This window comes from Lampetra planeri, chromosome 2, assembly GCF_965212315.1.
Source record: "Lampetra planeri chromosome 2, kcLamPlan1.2.h2, whole genome shotgun sequence".
Lineage (NCBI taxonomy): Eukaryota > Metazoa > Chordata > Hyperoartia > Petromyzontiformes > Petromyzontidae > Lampetra > Lampetra planeri.
The window spans coordinates 26,209,645-26,230,971 of record NC_136108.1 but is presented as its reverse complement, the minus strand read 5'-3'; the positions used below and the strand labels follow the sequence as shown (position 1 = coordinate 26,230,971).

The window sequence follows — 21,327 nt, the reverse complement described above, 5'->3', positions numbered from 1 at the left end:
GCGGGAGGAGCAGCAAACAGCAGGCAGGAGGTCCGCTCTCCACTGCTGGAGTTTGGAGACACCAAACCGCGAGCTGTGAGGGCCTCCTCATCCCAATGCTGCACCTGGAGCTGGGAGTGCTGCCTACTGCTTGATGCAGTGTGTGTGGGAGGGGGGACATGCCACGCATTGATGGCGTTCATGGGGCTGTCTGGAATGTTTATGCAGCTGTCTGAAACGCTCTTCCTTACGATATTAGGAAGCCACTGGAGATGTGCATTTTTTTATCAGCTAGATTGAAAAAAACATTCTTTAAAACTGCTTTTTTGCTTTTAGTTTGTTGTCCTTTCCCCGCACCTCCGATTTGCACGGTTGGCTACGTACGGTGCGAAAGAAGTTCAACGTGCGTAATCTGTAAAGGATTTCTAAAGGATTCACAAGTCACGAGTGGGCGTTAATTCTATCGCACGGGAACCGCACCTCCCAAACCTGCACCGCGCTTTAATTCCGACTCGCTACGACGACGACGGTGATGACGGACAGAGTTGACGTTCGCGCCGACGAAGCAAAGAGTGTCTCCGCGTGACGGGCCGCTTACCTGCGCACCCGACTGCGTGACGCCCACCGCGCCACCAGCTCCCCGTAGGGCATCGGCTTGAAGCGCTCGCTGCCCACGGCCACGTAGAAGTGTCCGTTCTCGAGCTCGCTGGCCCCATGCACAGGCAGCCCCTCCAGCTGGCACAGCCTGCTCACACAGAGTGGGGCCGTGAGCAAACGCGAATGATCGCACGGCCCTGTTATTCCATTTCTGAGCCCGGTTTATTGTGGTGTCATTTATGTACCGTATGAATGCTGAACGTCGTTCGCACCGCCCGTAGACAACTGTGGCTTATCGCGGGCACGGGAGAAGGAAAACAGGCTAACCACAAAAAGCAGTTCTGAAGAAATGAGTTTTCAATCACACACAGCATCGTCATTTCTCGAACGCGCCATCAACTGAGACAACCCTCAGTTGTATTGGAACTCTGAAATCGTAACTTCGGCCACATTGTGTCGTGCTCGATATAGACACGGTGGTGGGATGTGTGGGGGCTCCGTACATCTGTCTCAATGGAAGACGATATATTTTTTATCGAGATATCCCTCAGTTATATCAATTTTGGGATTAATTTTTTTTTCATTAACTGGTAATTTTAGATTTGCATGTGAAAAAAAACGCTATTGACTGAAAGTTTGAATAAATCCAGTAACTAAATCTAACCATTTACAAAATGAACATCGAATAAACGGAAATGGTGAATCAACTATGACAGCTCATGCCGTGAACTCGCATCTGTCCCACAGCCGGATGGTGACACTGGAACCTCGTACTCCATGATAGGTGCAAAAGAGTTGTACTCTGTTCCAAAATAGAATAATGCCCACAGTCAGTGCCGGATTAAGCAGTGCGGGGCCTGCAGCAAATGTTATAAAGAGGCTCTAAAAAAACATTCATATTAAAACACAAATGTTTAACTTGCATAATAAAGTAATTGTATTTTTTCATTTGCTATACAGCCAGATAATACGACAAATCGCTAACCTTCAACACCCAGTCGTTCATAAAAGTTGAAGGCGGTACAGTACTGTATTAATAGAGCAAGTGCAGATTCACTGAACCGGCATTGATAGCTTGAAAGCATTTAGCGCGGGGCTCTTGAAAGTGCGGGGCCCATAGCATTTTTAGCTATTTTTGCGACGAGGATTATAATCCGGCACTGGCCACAGTGTGGCCTGGCAAGGCAGTGCCCACGTGAATTCTAAGGCTCTGGCGCAGGGGTTGACAACACGCGGCTCTTTGGCTGCCCCCTTGCGGGCAACCATTTTTCTTTATTCAAACCATAAATCTTAAAACATAATTTAACGGAAAAAAATTATAGAATAAATATGGGTCACTGTGGAATGTCTTGGTGACAACACAATGTGCAGTCGTACTGTATTGTCAAAGAATAACTAAAGGGGAGGTGGGGGGCGGGGAAACTCTAAATATACGCAGTTTATTCAATCGCCTGTTTTGTTCACGTCAGAATGTGTCGTCGTCATCTGCTGTATACCTGCTGTGTTTGTGTACAAGCGACTCTGCGTGTGATGCGGCTCCCCAACTATTTTAGTCAAAGACAAAAACACCCAAACAATGCCTCTGCTTCTTCTTCTTCTTTGCAAGGTTGCCGACCCCCGAATCCGAAGGCACCCAGATTGTGCCTTTCATTTGAGCCTTCCAACCTGCAGTGCTCCAAAGGCGTCAGTAGACGGCAGTGCAGCAGAAACGTTTGTGACCCATCCTGCACAGACCTGTTTCAGACCCTCAGAGTGTGCGATAACCGCGTGTTCGTCTATTTCCCCACCATATCCGAAAGGGAAAAAAAAACTCATTGAGAAACTGGGAATCGTGGAGGTGACTGAAGGCGAATTCCAGGTGTCAGAGCACTGAGCCTGGCACCACTGAGTTCGTGGGTTATAATCCGGGCTTCAGCCACAACATTATTGCATCGGTTTCTTCATTGTAAGTGAAATTATTGTCAGACTGGCCACCAACAATTGCACAAGACCAAAAGTGATATTATTATTTTTTTCCACCTCATTTTAAAATCTTCCTGTTCTCAAAATTAAAAATGGTGCGTTGGTTGATGTGTGCGCACACACTCTTTGTAAGGGCACATCAGCGGTGAACCCGCGTGTGGATCAACAGGTTTAGTTTATTTAGCGAATGCTTTTGCACGCGACTTTGACACAGCGAGAGCACTGAACACACAATGTAAATAAATACATATTGTTGGTGCTTACGTGCAGAGACTCTTCTACTTACAAACGAGTTGGGTCCCGGAGGTCTGTTCGTAAGTCGATTTGTTCGTAAGTCCGACGTTACTCCTGTCGATTCCAAACACGTTGTACGGCATGTGCACTAAACACGCCGGAATGGCTTTAAGAGTTGTATAATCCCCTGTAGATGTAGATGCCACTGGTTCTTCATGTTCTGCAGATGTAGATGCCACCACCGCCATCTATGGCAGGCAACTGGACATACGGACACGTTTGTTCGTATCTCTGAAAGTTCGTAAGTCGAATGTTAGTAAGTAGTGGAGTCCCTGTATGTCAATGTTATACTGGTAGGAACCTCCTGGTTACACCAGCCCACAGGGGATTGTGTCCGTCCGTCGTGCATCCAAAAATGGGAGGGGTGAGATTGAGTGGAGAGAGGAGGGTGAGGAGGGGCTGGGTGGGGAGGGGCTGGGTGGGGAAGGTGGGGAGGGGCTGGGTGGGAAGGGTGGGAAGGGTGGGGCTGGGTGGGGAGGGGCTGGTCACCCCGTGGTGCCCTTATAAAACTCAACGTTTAACCTACTCACGCCGGCTTGTGCCCACCCTCACAGTCGGCCATATTTACGGAATACACCACGCCGCAGTTGACCCTGGCCATTGACCAAGCAACCCAACGTTCCTACACCAGCTCCCTCCGCAGGAATGTGTTATATGCATGTGTGTGGACGTCAGCCCCCACGTCACGACAGAGCCACGTGACAGCCTCACTCAGCCACGTGCAGGGCAACGAACCAGGAGGGGTGAAGCGACCCACTGGCGCTGCGCTGCGTCAGAGTGGCCAGCAGGTGGCGAGGATGACAGACGGATTGAAGCCCCTTTGCGGGAACAGAATCCGAACACCGCATGTATTCATACTGGAGGAATCCGATGAGCTATGAAGCTCTTTCTCACAGATGTCACAACAACAAATAATGTAAACACACGCCACGAGTGCAAATTGCGGACAAGGTAAACAAATCACCACACAGCAGTGATCCACTTTGAACTCCGTGCGAGTTTTTGTGTCTCCCCACGTGAGACTGTGTCGCCAAGTGAGTCTTTGAGTCGTCATGTGACTCGTGAGACCACTTAATCATGAACCAATGTGAACTCTACGTGAGTTCATGCGTCTCTATGCCAGTCTAGGAACCTATATTGTCGTGAACTACCGTGGATTGTGTGTAAGTCTATGGGTCTTTATGCGAGTATATGGGTCTCTATGTACATAGCGTCTGTGGGTCTCTATGTGAGTCTATGGGGCTCTGTGTAAGAGCATGGGTCTCTATGCGAGTCTATGGGTCTATATGCGAGTCGATGAGTCTCAATATGAGTCTATGGGTCTTTATGTACATAGCGTCTGTGGGTCTCTATGTGAGTCTATGGGGCTCTGTGTGAGTCTATGGGTCTCTATGTGAATCTATTGGGTCTCTATGCGAGTCTATGGGTCTCTGTGTGAGTCTACGGGTCTCTTTGTACGTAGAGTCTGTGGGTCTCTATGTGAGTCTGTGGGTCCCTATGCGAGCCTATGGGCCTCTGTGTGAGTCTATGGCCCGCTATGTGAGTCTATGGGTCTCATATAATTACGTGTGAGCGCACATAGCAATGAAGCACTGTGAACCCTCGAACATTCAACGGAAGCATTGAAGCAATCCACTGCACATAGACTGAAGCCGTTCCCTGGTTCACTGCTCTCTGCCCATGGGCTTCGAGGTTACTTTCACTCACTGGGGCCTTCCTATACAGCCACATGAGGGACACGGAGTGGGGAGAGTGAGCAGGGCAACAGCTAGACTCGTAACAATTTCCCCCCACGCGATTCTATAAATTGTCTCAATTTTGGGGTTGCCAAGTTGTTTTTCTGTATAATGCAGTTTTTTTTGGGTTAGATCGTGTAAATATATAAATGTGTCATTAAACCCGCCACCACCCGACACAGCCAATTAGTAAGGTTTGTCACGTAAACAGAACATGGCAGTTCGTTACTAGAACGGCACACCGGTGTGTTGGAGAGCAAAGCCACAACATTTACAATCTGAGTACGACGTTTCGCCAGTGATTACAACTCAGGCGACGGCCAGAGTTGTGTGTTGGCAATGTGGTGAATGTAGAGCCCCCCTGTTGGGTGCAGAGTTCACAAAAGGACCATTCACATAACAGCAATTACATTCGACGTACACGTCATGTAAAGCAATAACGATTGCTTTTTCATGCTCACAATATCACGAACGTAGGGATTTATTTCAGTCAATGAATCCGCATCGTTGACAATTCTGAACGTGCCGATGTTGTTCACCTCCTGCATAGGTTGCGAGAACCTGCACTGGGATCGCAAAACACATGCACTTAACCCAGGAGACGTGCACGCTCCGAGCCAGGAAATGTATTTATTTTAAGCCAGGTTCGTCTGAAATAACATTGACTAAAAGTTTTTAAATGTATCTGAATTCATACTGAAGTCACATACAAGCAGACTGACATGTTTGTCATCAATCGTAATGGGTCTATTTCCTGGCAAGAGTACAGGAGGCAGAATTGATGGAAGATCCTAACATAAACAAATAGAAAGAAGTTGTTTTAGGCAATTGACTTCGTGGTTATAAGCATTCTAAGAATATTGATGTAGATGTGAACAAGAATTTCACTGGACAGAGTGACTGTGGAAATGACTTAGTTGCTTTGGCTTATCTCACTCGATAAGCAACCTGCTTTAAGAATCTTGCTTGATGGGAATCAGGCTTACGTTGATGAGCGGCATCATAATGGTTTAAGGACAGGACTGGTATTCTACGGAACAACACAGGTTTAAGAACATATGGTCATGTTGATATTCTGATGGTGTTAAAAACTACGAGAGTGCAGCTGGTAAATCTTTAATAGACGTGCCGCAATGTTTTGCACTTAATTGAATCTCTAGGCCTCAGGTTTTCCGTTGCTGGTTAACCAAAAAATACATTAAATAACTCATAATACAAAGAATGTCTAGCGATCTGTGGGAAAAAAACATATTTAAGTGGCAGGGACATTAAACAGCGAGGGCTTATGCTTGTGTACCTTGAGATTAAACCCCAGAGCAGGCAAGTCGAGGCTTGCATAAATCCTGTCCATAGAAAGCAAATAAACATTGTACGGAATGCGTGGGACTGACAGCTATGAGGTCAACATATCAAATAATGTGATGCAACAGATAAATATCTTAAAATCAAAACTTATATTTAATGCACCGTTTAACTCAACATAAGGGCGCCAAATGTATAAGCACTTGATAATCTCAATTGCATTGCTTGTTCTGTTACCATATTCTCCGGATTTTAAGACACTCCGGAAAGCAATACACACCCGAAACTTGTCCTCAGAGTCAATAAAGTTGTAAAAAAGAAAATTGGTGGTCACTTAGAGACACCTACACATCTTCCAGATGATAAAATGCCCCGCATATCGTTTTGATTTAAAGTGTGTGACAGCGTGTCTTATAACCTGGAGAATATGGTCGTCATGTGCGTATGAATAAATTACCGTTTGTCGAAGCACTTTGGGGTACCGTAGCACTTAATGCTCTTTGCTCAATGCTGAAACTTGTTTCACCCATTGACCCGAGTTAAACTTTAACGAAGTTTTCGGATCCGTTTCGTGGCAATGACGCGTTAGGTGGGGGGGGGGGCGGGGCAACCGAGCACTTTCCCACCCGCTCTAAGTGCAATGCCGTTTGTTCGACCCGTTGTTACGGGGTGGGGGGTGGGCGCCGCATTTGATCGGGTGATATTTAATCAGGTCGAAGCAGATCAGTGAACGCCGTGCCTTTTTTCTCTCTCTCTCTCTCGAACAACAACAACAACAGGGCCCCCGGACCTTCCCAACGTTGGAGGCGTTGCACGCGCCGGAGAGTTCCCCTGTGCTCGTCGTGCCTGGCCCAGGCCCAGGCGATAGTCATTTCCGAAGGCTGTCGAACAAATCTCCGTGCCCTGGCAAGGCACCGCAGGCAAAGGGTCGGGACCGGATCGTGCCGTGTTTGTGGAATGCTGAAAACCTGCTGTGCTAGATGCCATGGACATTGGCAGCACAGCGAGCGGATTGTTGAGTCCATCCGTGCAGACCTCTTGAGCGTTGTCCACTCGTATCCATGAGTTTACTCCGGGGCCATAACAGTTTCTGCCCACGTGCCAAACAATAAATAGCAGAATTGAACAAACATCCCAATGTGGGAGTCTCCTTGTTATTGTACCGCCAATAATACACCTATTGTTTCGTCATGGAAACATTACGTATAAGGCCCACATTAAAATGGTTTTACCCAATGCTTAATCTTCCAGCAGTTTGTGTTATTTGCATCATCGTTACAAGGCTACATTGTGGATTTGGGGCGTGAAGGCTTCCCATGATGGGCACCAATGCTGGCGAGATGGAGACTTATTTTCTATCGATGATGTAGACGCAGAGCAACAACTACAATGCCATGGACATTGGCAGATCAGCGAGCAGATTGTTGAATCCATCCGTGCAGACCTCTTGAGCGTTGTCGACTCGTATCCATGCCAAGTTGTACATTCAGGTGGTCAAGCCAGACAACCGCGTCAGGAGGAGTGTATCGCTGCGATGTCTCTTTCGTATTTTTGTGGGTCGGGACTTATTGCGTCGTTATATGTTGTACGATCTGTTCTGGATGGCCGCAGTCGCACACTACTGGAGAGTTTTTAATTCCCCGCTCGTGTATCAGGTGTCCACATCTGCCACGGTGTGTCCAGTAAATGCGGTTCAGGATGGACCGTGAGCTTCTTGGAAGATCAGAAGTGGGGATCTTCTGCGTTGGATCTTTCACAACAAGGTGTTTGTGGGTCATTTTGAGAACTCACATTCAGCTCTCAAAGTTTGGCCACCGAACAGCACCAACGGCAGGGGACACAATTCACACCGCACGTGTTTTATGTATCGCGTCCACGGTTTGTGAATGCGCTCGCCATCGGCTTCACAAATTTGAGGGACCTTTTGCACTGCGCGTCGCGTGACCCTGGACGGCTAAGTGATGTAACTCTTCGTAAGAACGTCTTGTTTCCGACTCGGAACACCAAATAAATTCTAGCCGTGAGTTCTGTACAATATCACGTGTGTTTCTTTCAAGAAACAATATGTAACTTGACGAGTCTATACGGTAAGGGATACTGCATCTTAATTCCCGAACTGAATAACAATGATTTAATACAGTACAAACTATGAGCACTTGTTGGATTCCGCTTATATCACCGTGCTGTGGATAGACTACCAACCCGCACTGACCAGTGTGGTGAAGTATGGACGAACAATCCCCATGACCAACATAGTTGGTCCTGCTGGACATCTGTGAAACCTACTAGACGTCTGTGGGAAAGAGCCTTGTAGCTCATCGCGTTCCTCCAGTCTAAATAAAGATTCTGATGCTAGTTATGGCAAAGCCTTCAATCCAGAAGTAGATTGACAAAGGGCCGTGGATATATAAAAAAATACATTTATATTCATTAACTAACTATTCTGTGCACGGACAACAACAATTTACGGGAGGTGACCTCTGTTTTCAAACTCGCGATGCAGTAATGCATGGACCGTGCAGATCAGCAGGGGTCACAGTTTAGCATGGCTACTAGATGTTTTTTTATTAAGACAGGGATTTACATAAAGTCATTACGAGGCTCGACGTGGCTTAGCTTTTGCAAAGTTGTCAAGTCTAGGCTTGCCACCTCTGCGGTACAAAAACAGAGGACAACTGGGAATACGGAGGCAGTACCCCATGTAGCTATCAACAAAACGATCGGGACGACTATTGACGCTAGATATCAGGGGGACACTTAGAGATTTCCCAGGAGGGCTACCTCAACAAGAAGCCAGGACGGGTGACAACCCGAGGTGAATGCAGGTGCGGGTCACAACGTATGCACGTACTGTACACTGAACTTCTTTCGCACCGCACGTAGCCAACCGTGCTAATCGGAGGTGCGGGTGAAGGACAACAGGCAAAACACAAAAATACATTCTAAAGAAGTTCGTTTTCATTCACACGCAGCAAAGTCATTTCCGTAATGCGCCATCAACTGAGATGCCCCTCAGTTGTATCGGAACTCTGGAATCGTAACTTAGGCCACGTTGCGTCGTGCTCGATATAGACACGGTGGTGGGGTGTGTGGGGGCTCCGTACATCTGTCTCAATGGAAGACGATACTCGCGCGAATGCAGAGATTTAGGTTGAAGTAAACGACAATGCGATTGACTGGCAGGCACAGTTTGAATTTTGTTGCCCCTTTCTTTTGCCCTGCTTTATCTGCTCCAGCGTGCTTGGAACGTGAGCTGAAATTATCAAACCAGTTACTTAGCAGCAGATCAAAACAGAGCGGTGCCAAAAAGGGGCTTTATCAGCGCAAACAAAGGCACGGAGATGCAAGCCACTTGCGCCTGGCCAGCCTCCCAGAAGGCAGCTGTGCTCTCGGTTTGCTCAAATCACTACTCAAATGTAATTATTTATTGTACTGCGAATATTTTTCTTTTTTTAAAGGTGTTTTAAGCACTTGGACATTTTTTTCAAAACCAAGATCCCACTTATACCAAAGGTGACTTGGAACAGACAGGCTTATGTTGTTCTTATTACTTTCTTTTTTACCCAACGTTACTCAACATGTGTGCCAGGGTGGTGAGATGTTAATAACCTCACCTGGTATACAGGACGTCTTACTACTATACTATTTTTTATTCTACCAGGTAAGGCCCACTGATCGATATAGCGCTTTGTCAGAAGCGACCTTGCCACAAATGATAGCTGAACTAAGTGGTTTATCAATGTAGAAATGTATATCAGCCAAATACTAAATGGATGTTTCTAAATGTGGAGGGAAAAAAACGGAGGACCCGGAGAGAAATCCACGCGACCACAGGGAGAAACATGTCAACTCGGAATATACAGGCATCAGGGTCGTGATCGAACGTACGACCTCCTGTATATCAGTCGAGGTAGTTAACATCTCACCACAGTGGCACCCGGTCTTGGGTTCGTAGATTCGATCCCGACCCTGCTGCTGTATATTTGGAGTTTGCATGTCTCTCTCCTCTTGGTCGTGTGGATTTTTGTCCGGGTCCTCCGGGTTTTCACTCCAAATTTTCTTGCAGTGGATTTCACACCTGATGATGATTGCATGTGTTGCAGTCGAAACGTTGTGATAATTTTTATTGTTTTTATATTTTTATTATTTTATTATTTCCCTGCTATGTGACTTTACCATAAGAACCAAGAATATAAGTTTAGTGTAGTTTAAATGTTCTACCTGTGTGGAGCCTAGTTTTCGGAGAAGGATTCATGGAAGGAGATATCACATAACTATTTCTGAGATCCCTCCTGGTGACGTCATTTATCCACACTCGGGGCTGCTTTACTTTCCGACAAACTCCGTTTTTTAATTCCGAGAGCTGGAATTGTGCCAAATTAAGTGAAAAGCTAAATTTAATGGCCTCACGTGACGACTCAGATGTACGCGTAATGGAGAAACGAAAAATATTGTTCATGATTCCATCAACTACCCACTTTCTTGGTTTCAATTTGTATTCATAATGAAACAGAACCTAATTAAATGTCCTCTGTACACCACGTAAGAAATTATAATTCACCGCAATGAAGTATTGAGCGTGACCATGAAATGTCACACTTTAGTAATTATATTTTGAAGCTGGGTTCAACTTACTAAAACCCATAAAACAATTAACGGTACCAGCGGCACGCGCTTGAATGCGCCCAAGCAGAAACCTTAGAGTTATATCAATTATTTCATTGCCCTCTTGTGAATATTTAATACAGGTTGGCTTTCACCCATTAGTGAAAGAGACAATTACCCCAAATGCATCACGCATCGAGGACGGATGAAATTGAATGCAATCCAGACCCTGTGCTCGATACATCATGAGCAGAGCTAGTTTTTTATTGTTAAAATGTGGGAATATTACGCTACAGTATATAGTGCATCGCTGTTACAGTTGATTTAATAAATGAATTCATGAAATGGCTGTTACTGTATTAACGTAATTAAATGTGTACATCATATTTACGTATTGTAAATACAAATTATCCTCATGATTAGCGTCATGTACAACGGCAGGGTGGAGCGGCGGTTAGCGAACTGCCCTATGAGCCCAGCCACCTGAGTTTGATTCCAGGCCACAACTAACATCAGCGGCAAATTAGATCTAAACTGGGGCCTTCACCAACCCGCACTGACCGGCGTGACTACGTATCAATCAATCGACCTTTATATTACGTGCCAATATCGCCCTCAATAAAGTGGGCATCGGTGCACGTTAACAGCAGAACGGGAACGATAACGGGATGGGGCACAGAGCAACGGGAATGACTGAACAAAGTAAACTGCGACCGTGTGCATCGAATAGGATAAGAAAAGTAAGTAGTACATGAAAATAAATAGGTAAATAAAATTGTATGGGAAGGCAAGTCTGAGTACGTGAGTCTTTTACAGACCGCGGAATTCAGAGACACTCGGCGCTCATTGGATGTCCGGTGGCAGGCTGGCGGGGTGTTCTAGATTTTTGGGGCTGCGTTCGAGAAGGCTTCATCCCCCCAGCGTCTGGTGAAAAATCCTGGGGTGTGCAAGTCCAGGCTTGTGCCGTAGTGACCCCGCAAACTATCGCCCGATCTCAAAACTGAATACGAATTCAAAGGTCATAAAGCACATTTGTCTGAAGCGGTTACTTCCCCCCTCGTCGCTGCGACAGGCAGATTCAACCCGTTGCAGTCGGCGTACCGGATATTTCTCAGCACCCAGATGGCTCTACTAAAGATCACTAATGCATCCCAAATGTTGGTTGGCCTCCATCTCTCAGCCGCCTTCGACACCATCGACCATGAGATACTCGTTGGGCGGCTAAGGTCAAGGTTCAGTGAATACGGCACTGGGGTGGATCGAGTCATACCTACATGGTCGATCACAGTTCGTCAAGCTGGGTGACGAACAGTCAGCTCCTATGCCGTCCCTAGTTGGCATACCACATGGGCCCTTCCTATGTTCAACATATGTCTTACCGATCGCCGATGTCATCTCATAGCTTGACAATACGTTCCATCAATCTGCTGATGATACACAATTGTGCACCGCAGTGAAGTCAAAGTTAGATATTGGAGAGCCTCGGTAGATTGCACGTGAGTGGTGCACGTGTGGTTTGCACAAAACGAAATGCTGCTTAATCCCAAAAAAATCGGAGGTTCTGCTGGTTGGCACTCAGGCGAAAACTTTGTGGGAGGATCAGGTGTGGCGGTCGCAGTTGTCTACTCATCTAAAGAGATTCGGCACCAGACTCAACCAGAATCTCGTTTGATCACCACGTGCAAAATCTAGTCAGGTCTTGCAATCTTTATATCAGGGCTGTACGACACATTCGGCCACTATTGAGTTGTGACATAGCCAACACGGCAGCGTGTAGCATAGTATCGACAAGGCTCGAATATTACAACTCACTACTATACGGGACGTCTGGCAAAAACATTAACCAGCTATAGTGTCGTGACGGGTGCTGCAAGATCCGAGACCATGTCCGTCCAGTGCTCACTGAGCTGCATTGGTTTCCGGTAGTGGAACAAATACATTATAAGGTCGCAACCATTACACACAAAGTTTGTGCCACAAATGAGCCACAATATCTTGCTGATCTCGTAAAGGAGCGTAAACCACCATGCAAACTCCAGTCATTCTCACTGCAGCTTTTGGCTGGCAATCGAACAAAGACGGTCATCGCGTGGCGCTTTCAGGTGCACTTCTGCGGCCGTCTGTAACGCTCTTCCTTCTGATATTAGGAAGCCACTGGAGAAATGCACTTTTAAATCACACAGATTGAGAGCTTATTTATTTAGAACTGCTTTTTGTGTTTAGTTTGTTGTCCTTTTCCAACACCTCTGATTAGCATGGCTAGCTACGTACCGTGTGAAAGAAGCTCAACATACATACATTGCCGTTCCTGTGGAACGGAGTGTATATGTGCCTGAGGATTGGAGGGAGATGCGGTTTTGCAGGCACATAGTGGCCAAGCTATGCAGTGCTTTGTAGGTTAGGAAAACAGCAACCTTACATTGGATGTGGAAGCGGACCGGTAGCCAGTGCAAGCCACGGAGGGGAGGCGTAATGTGTTCAGATCGGCTAACCCGCCGGATCATCATATATATATATTTTTTTTTATCTAGATTTAAAATGAATTTCTTTAGAATTGAGTGTTGTCTTTAGTTTGTTTTCCTTCCCCCACACCTCCGATTAGCACGGTTGGTGATGGACGGTGCAAAACAAAAGTTCAACACACGTACGTAGACACATCTGGGCGGCTGCATTCTGCACGAACAGGAGTCGCTACACCGATCTACGTGGGGTTTCTCTGTCTGCGTAGAGGATGTTCCCATCACCAAGGCGTGTTTAAGTACGATCACGCCGTCTCCGTGATCCACGTGGCATGGGAAGGCCCATGTGCAGCATTTTGGTCTGACCAACAACTGGCATTAATTGGTAATTCATGAATAACCTTTAAAAATGTGAATAAATTAAGGAAGTAATGGAAAAGTTACAAACATCTACTTTTATTTACCGCTCATCTGTAAATTTAGCGATCGTATTTGGGTCGATGGCGCCTGTCGTTTTGCAAGGACACATGACTCTCCAGCCCGGCGAGTTTATTTATCCCTGAGCGCTGACTTCCGGGATTAGCAACGAGTCTCTCGAAGTTGCTTAGCAGCGTGACTTCAGTCACTTGACCTGCACTCGAAGGTCTTAAATACACTAACCCATACACCCATGAGTTGGACAGAGCCTGGAATTATCACGGTGTGAGAGCACGACCGGTGATGTTGGACGAATGGTGGAGTGGCGGCCACAGGAGACGAAGCTGTCCGAGAGCGAGGACGTCCCACTGCGGAGACGGAGTGGTGAAATCCGCTCGTGTGTATGCGTGTACGTTGAACTTCTCTCGCACCGTACGTAGTCAACCGTGCTCATCGGAGGTGCGGGAGGAGAATCAACGAAACACAAAAAGTAGTACTAAAGAAATAAGCGTGAGTGGCGATGGAGTCTGGTACCACGTTACATTTGACACTTAACAGGCAATGTTTGTACGTTGAACTTCTTTCGCACTGACACCAACTTAAACACAAAAAGCAGTTCTAAAGAAATGAGTTTGCAATTCAGATTTAAAACTCCATAGCTACAGTGGCTTCATGATATCGGCAAGAAAGAGCGTTCCAGACGGCCGCAGAGGCACATCCAAGGGCATGCAATGCGGCGACCGTCGATGTGTGTAGCAGCCAGAATTTACTGATGGGAATTTGCATCGCAAGACTGAGAGAGATGATTACGGCCATAGGAAGTAGTTACAACAATGTTATAGAGGAGAATAGAGCCGTTAACAACGCATTACGTCTGTAAACACTGCCTTAGATAAAGTGAATCAATAGGTGCCTAGTGATGCTGTTCTTTATACCATTCCTATAGCTACCACGGTCATCGAATCTCTCGTGAATCAATGTTTTAGTTTAGCTTGTCGTTTAGTTGCTTGACCATCCACCGCACCTCCCATTAGCAGGTTTGGTTACGCACGGTGCAAAATAAATTATACGTGCTTACATACAAGCTATCATCCAACAGCAGATAGATCACGGCTCACGATGTTGATGATGATGATGATGAAGGGCTTAGCCATGGGCAGCGGCCTGAGAGTGTGTGAGTGCTAACAGCTGTTCAGAATGACGCACTGGTGGCCTCATGATCTGTATTTCCCCCAGCAAGGAAGAACGATCACCTGCTGTGTTGATGTACACGAGCTTACATGATGATAATAATAATAATACAATAATAATGCAAAGTAAGAAAAAGCTTGCACATGAGAAGAAGACCTGATGCAGGCAGTGGTGAGAAGGAAACTGGCACGATTTGAAAACACATGGAGGATGGACAATAACAGGAAAATTTAAAGCGTGTTGTTGTTGTTGTTGTTCGGATAAATGGAATGGACGGGAAAGAGAGGAAGACCTCACAGAGAGTGGCTTGACGATGACGACGACATGAAGAGATCGGTGCCAGACAGATGTGGCGCGACTTGAGCATATTGGCACAAGACAGAGAAAAGTGGAAAGAAATGACGGAACGTACAGCGGGCACCTATCTGCCGATGGATTGTGATGATGATTTATTATTATTATCATTTACAGCCTTGTTGTTCATCCACTGCTGGATGAAGGTCTTTCCATGCCATGTTAGTCATAAGGAATTGTTTGACCATACTTTACCACGCTGGTTGGCTACGTACGGTGAGAAAGAAGTTCAACATACATACATGCAAAGGGGAGCCCAGGGTCAGGTTAGTTGTCTTCACTCACCACTGATGTCGGCCAAATCAGGGAATCGAACTCGCGAGTGCCGATGTATAGGGATGATGTTGACAAGTTGACATAGACCTCTGCACAAGCGGAGACCCTGAACCAGTTCAGATATTCATGCTTGATATTGGCCGTGCGAGGAAATCAAAATCGGGTCGCCGGGTTCGTAGGATGCAGCGGTGGCGAAATGTTAACTACCTCGCCTGGTATACAGGAGGTCGCCTGTATATTTGGAGTTTGAATGTATTCGCCGTGGTCGCACAGATTTTTATCCAGCTCCTCCGGGTTTCCCCTCAACATCTTCTTGGTTCTTTCGGTAAAGTCACGTAGAAGGGAAGTAATAAAATAATACAAATAAACATAATTAAACAATTCTCACGACGTTTCGGCTACAACGCAAGCAGCCGTCTTCAGGTGAAGAATGAGACACGGCCAAGCTAGGAGCTTATATATAAGCTGAGTTGGAGGTGGAAGAAGAAGAGAGCCTTAACAAAAGAATGTGCATATCAAGAGGAATTTAGCATATTCATGGTAAATGCGTAGGAGGTGGGCGGGGGGGTTTCAAAGTCATATTATGCCCATGCATTATGCAGGATCAGCAGCACCAAAGGGAGGGGGGGTAGCATTAACAAAGGGAGGGCATGTTAATAGTATGTAGAAGCAATGAAACATGTGAATGGGAAAACGGTGGCAGGAGATCCGCAGCAGAGCAAATAATGCATTCCCTGTGGAGAACACAAGATACACAGTTAATGCCAGTGAGTGGACTGCAGTCCACTCACTAGCATTAACTGTGTATCTGCAGTCCACTCACTACGCATTTACCTTGAATATGCTAAATTCCTCTTGATATGCACATTATTTTGTTAAGGCTCTCTTCTTCTTCCACCTACAACTCAGCTTATATATAAGCTCCTAGCTTGGCAGTGTATCATTCTTCACCTGAAGACGGCTGCTTGCGTTGTAGCCGAAACGTCGTGAGAATTGTTTTATTATGTTTTATTTTTAGTATTTTATTACTTCCCTTCTACGTGACTTTACCGAAAGAACCAAGAAGATGAATCCCTGCAGTCACGAAAGCTTTAAATCGAAATTCCCCTCAACATTTAGAAAAATGGCTGCTATACATTTGGGGCTGTGCATAAATGACGTCACGCGATTTTGAACGATTTTTGACCCCCCATCCAGGCATCCACTCTACGCCTGTCCTTGTGGAAGAGGTACGTGGATGACACGTTTGTCATCTGGCCACATGGCCGACTGGCTCTAGATTAGCTCATGAAGCCATCCATCTATACAGGCACAAACACAATTTCAACCGAGATAAAGTTTATAGACTGGAAATCATTGGAAAGATGTCAGCAACCACTTTGGGTCATGACTTGACTTGTGTTTTCTTGTCAATCAACATCCACTGTCCGCAGTGTGGTGTGTGGAGCGGGGTGCAGTGATTTCTTGGCGGCCCTTTGCTGCATTGGTATTGCTACTGCATTGGCATTGCTGCTGCATTGGCATTGCTGCTGCATTGGCATTGCTGCTGCATTGGAATTGCTGCTGCATTGGCATTGCTGCTGCATTGGCATTGCTGCTGCATTGGCATTGCTGCTGCATTGGCATTGCTGCTGCATTAGCATTGCTGCCCCGCCCATGCTGCTGGTACTGCTGATACACTTGGGCTACGCCAAACCTTTATAAACAGTTTGCCTTTAGAGGCTAACCCCTTTAATTTATGTTTTTTTAATCTACGTGACTTTACCGAAAGAACCAAAGAATATGAATTCCTGCAGTCACAGTTTAGTTTGGTAATGCAGTGCGCTAACCACTGAACCACCGCTCCACACATAAAACAAGTTAAAGACACATATTCCCCATAGTGACTTAAACATACTGCTGGGGAAGATGCTGTTATCGAGCACCTGTAAAGGCCAGCATGGCACACGAGGGGGTGGACGGTCAGTGCCACGCCGGGCCACCTTTGTCTCCCCAGTGGCGATGTTTGCACCATCACTCCAGCTACTCATTTTGAGGCTGAGTCGAGCTAGGGGAGGCCCATGACCAGTTTCCGTTCCTCCCTTAAAACCCATCTCTTCTCCCTAGCCCTCCCTCCTCCCAGCTAGGACCAGGCCTATCCCTACCCCTTTCACTACCCCTATCACTACCCCTATCACTATACCTACCCCTTTCACTACCCCTATCACTGCCCCTATCACTATCCCTACCCCTTTCACTACCCTATCACTATCCCTACCCCTTTCACTACCCTATCACTATCCCTACCCCTTTCACTACCCTATCACTATCCCTACCCCTTTCACTACCCTATCACTACCCCTATCACTACCCCTATCACTTTCACTACCCCTATCACTATCCCTATCACTTTCACTACCCCTATCACTACCCCGATCACTTTCACTACCCCTATCACTACCCCTATCACTTTCACTACCCCTATCAATACCCCTATCACTTTCACTACCCCTATCACTACCCCTATCACTTTCACTACCCCTATCACTATCCCTACTGCTATCCCTGCCCCTCAGCTAGCACCAGGCCTATCCCAACCCCTCCTTAACCACTCACACCTCTCCTCCTCCTGTCACCATGACTACACCGCCACTTACCATAACCCCCACTCTTTATTTCAACCGATATCATCTCACGTACTCGTTCAGAATTGTCGTGAAGTCCCTTTGTAACGAGGCGCTGCGCCGATCTAAACAAGTGTAAAATGAGTCAATCGTCACTGACGTTGCCCGTAAACGGGACTCAAACTCAGGGCAGAATCAGCATCTTTATTTGGACTGGAAGAAGAATCCGATGAGCTATGAAGCACTTTTTTAACAGATGTCCAGTAGGGGCGGTTCAGCAGGGTTGCCGGATTCAAAGCACAGTGCGCTCAGCAATGCACCACTGCTCCCCACACACAGAGCCGCATGCATGCCGTCCGCGCGCGTATATGTGTCTGTGTGCTTGTCCGTGTGTGAGTGCGTGCGCACGTGTGTGTGCGTGCGCGCATGTCCATGTGCGTGCGTGTGCGTGCGTGCGTGCGCGCATATCCATGTGCGTGCGTGCGTGTGCGTTTGTGTATGTGTGTTTGTGTGCATGCCCGTGTGTGTGCATGTCCATGTGCGTGCACGTGCGCTCGTGTGGTGTGCGTCGTCCGTGCGTGTGCATCTCCGTGTGCGTGCGTGCGTCCGTGCGTTTGCATCTCCGTGTGTGTGTGTGTGCGTGTGCATCTCCGTGTGTGTGCGTGCGTGTGTGTGTGTGCATCTCCGTGTGCGTGTGTGCGTGCGTGCGTGTGCATCTCCGTGTGTGTGCGTGCGTGCTCGCCTGCGCACGGCGCCGGTGCGGAGGTTGAGGCGCTCGGTGGCCAGGGCGAGGACGCGCTCCCAGTCGGCCATCACGCGCCGCGGGATGAGCAACCGCGCCGGAGGCACCACCAGGTCCCCATTGGTGAACAAGCTGCCAGGGGTGGAGTGACCAAAATCATTCACTCGCCAAAATCATTCACTCACTCGTGAACTCGCTCATCCAGTTATAACACGTAGTAGGGCTTTGGCGACCGATATTATCCAAAATAGAGGGGTTTTTGGGGTTAGATCGCGTAAACATAAATGTGTCGTTAAACACGCCACCACCCGACACAGCCAATTAGTAAGGTTTGCCACGTAAACAACAACATGCCGATTTGCTACTAGCACAGCACACCGGTGTGTTGGAGAGTAAACCCACAACATTTACAATTAATTTACACTCATTCACTCACCAAATTATTCACTCACTCGCTCACTCACCAAATCATTACCTCACTTATTCACTCACTCACTAAATCATTAATTCACTCATTAACTCACTCACCAATTAATTCACTCACCTGCTCATTCACTCACTCATTCACTCACCAAAGAATTCACTCCCTCACTAACTCACCAAATCATTCACTCACTCAATCACTCAGTCGCTTACTCACTCGTTCACCAAAGCGTTTACTCACTGACTAACCCACTCAATGATTCATGCACTAAAGCATTCGTTTGCTCAGTCACGGCCAAAAAGTCTACATCCGAAAATTACCCACGTAATTCTCCCAACACCACAAACAATAGCCTTTCAGCCAAGTGAAAGCCCATTGAGACGGGTCTGATTTGCATGGAAATGTACGGTTAATTATTAAAGCAATCAATTGTGTGCTTTTTTCCGTGCCTTCCCATTGCTAATCATTGCTAGATGGACACTGTATATTATTATTAAAATAGGCTCTGCCTGTGGTGGAGTGGTGGTACAAAGGTTAGTTTGGCAAAGTGTGGTCAAACGACCTCCACAATCGACTCAACGTGGGAAGGCCTTCATTCAACAGTCAGAATTAGAATGCTTATTCGTACTGGAGGAATCGGATGAGCTCCAAAGCTCTTTTTCAAAGATGTACAGTTGGGGCTGGTCAGAACGTTACAACAACAATAAAAAAACACGATAGGAGTACAAAGTACAGGAAAGGAAAAGAAATCACTTTTAACAAAAAATATACAAATTAAACTAACCTAATTTTTTTCTAATCTTACCAGGTGTAAAGGCCCACAAAGCTATTAGCTTTATCTTTTTTGCAGAAGTAACTTGGCTATTACAAATTGTTGCCTCAACGAAGTGGCTTATCATCATCACGTGGACAGAGAAAAGGCCTAAAGCAGTGGTTCTTCTCCTGAATGCAGAGGTTTGATGAAACAAAGTAGTTGCACTTACGTGCCCGTGCTAAAATTTGTGTTTTCGATCATTTACCTCCTTAAAAAGTCTGCCCATGTCCCGCACCCTCAAAAAGGGCATCACGCACCCCCAGCTAAAGAACCACTGGCCTAAAGCGACGACGACGACGATGCTTGTGGCCAGGCTACGGCCCGTCGCTCTTCGCGTACAGAAAGCACGCGGTGACGACCTCGCGGTTCGCGTGCTGACCCGATGTGGGCCAGTGCATTGTAGTGGGTGACCCCCCCTCCCCCCGGGTTAACCCGCTCGGTAATTATTGTCGGGCGGGAGATTAATGAAGCTGCGTCGTCGACTGCCTCTGAGCGTAGGCGGGGGAGACAAATCTCCGTGAGGTCGTCGCCGGCGGCAACGTTGCCAACATTGTGGACCCCCCCCCCACGCACCCTGTTACGTCTCCCCTCGCCGCGGAGAAATTGGACGAGTTATGTCAGCGGGGTCTCGTCCGAGTCGAGACAACGAGATTTTAGGGGGGGGGAGTTGCTCAATTGGACGATGGTCCTCCTCGCACACTCTCTTCTGTTACGCAATGTGCATATATCCTACGAGAGTTGGCCATCCGATGTCACCAATAAACTAATCGGGGTTTTAACTTTAATGCAGCTTATTCCCTTCTTCCTTGTCCAAGCCTTTTACGGAGGCCGCTGGGTTCATGGACTTTCGGCAGCAGCAGAAGATGTCCTCCACTGTCGGCGATTGTCGTCATCGTCGTCATCGTCGTCACGATGTCCCATCCGCTGCTGATGCTTCCGTGTCATTCCTCTCCATGCTGTTGCCTCCTTTCTCCACTCCGACACTCCTTGTCGGTCGCCCACCAACCTCTGTCACCTACCAGTCTTTTAGCCATTCACTCTGCTCGATTCCTGTTTGCCATTGCATCCCTCAATTAGGGCGCCGCGGTGGCGAGATGGTATGCAGGAGGCTCCTGCGTTCGATCCCAACCCTGACATTGTCTGTATATTTGGGGTTTGCAAGTTCCCCCCGCGGTCGTGTGAAATTTTCTCCGGGTCCTGCTTCTTTTCCCTCCACATTTCCACACGATAAGCCACTTCTTTGGGCTATCATTTGTGGCCAGGTCGCTTCTGAGTAAGAACTATATAGCTCAGTGAGCCTTACTTGGTTAAACACAAATAGTAAGTGTAATTCTTTCTTTCTACTTCTGTGTTATCAGTTCCACCTTTCATGTTCTTGCTTATGTCTTCACTTCCTATTCCATCTCCCCTTGTGACGCCAAGTAAAATATTCGCGAGCATGTCAGTTCCATAACCTGGTCGCGTATATATTTTTTGGTGTAGTTTCTTTAACACGGTTGGTTTTAATGTGTACGGCCGTCAAATGTTAACATTTTCCTCAAGCCAAGTCTGTCGCGTGCATTTGCTACATCG

At 46.9% G+C, this 21,327-nt stretch overlaps 1 protein-coding gene across 4 annotated transcripts in view; it reads right to left on the bottom strand.

Annotated features, from left to right (window-relative positions):
* The window catches only part of LOC144730769 (doublecortin domain-containing protein 2-like), a 65,628-nt gene that overhangs the window by 8,790 nt on the left and 35,511 nt on the right, over window positions 1-21,327 (bottom strand). For all 4 annotated transcript variants that reach the window (XM_078611522.1, XM_078611539.1, XM_078611517.1 and 1 more), the window contains exons 4-5: window positions 18,518-18,649; window positions 578-724 (exon numbers count right to left, since the gene is read on the bottom strand). In XM_078611522.1, the coding sequence (XP_078467648.1) occupies window positions 578-724; window positions 18,518-18,649 (279 nt within the window). The remainder of the gene's footprint in view (window positions 1-577; window positions 725-18,517; window positions 18,650-21,327) is intronic.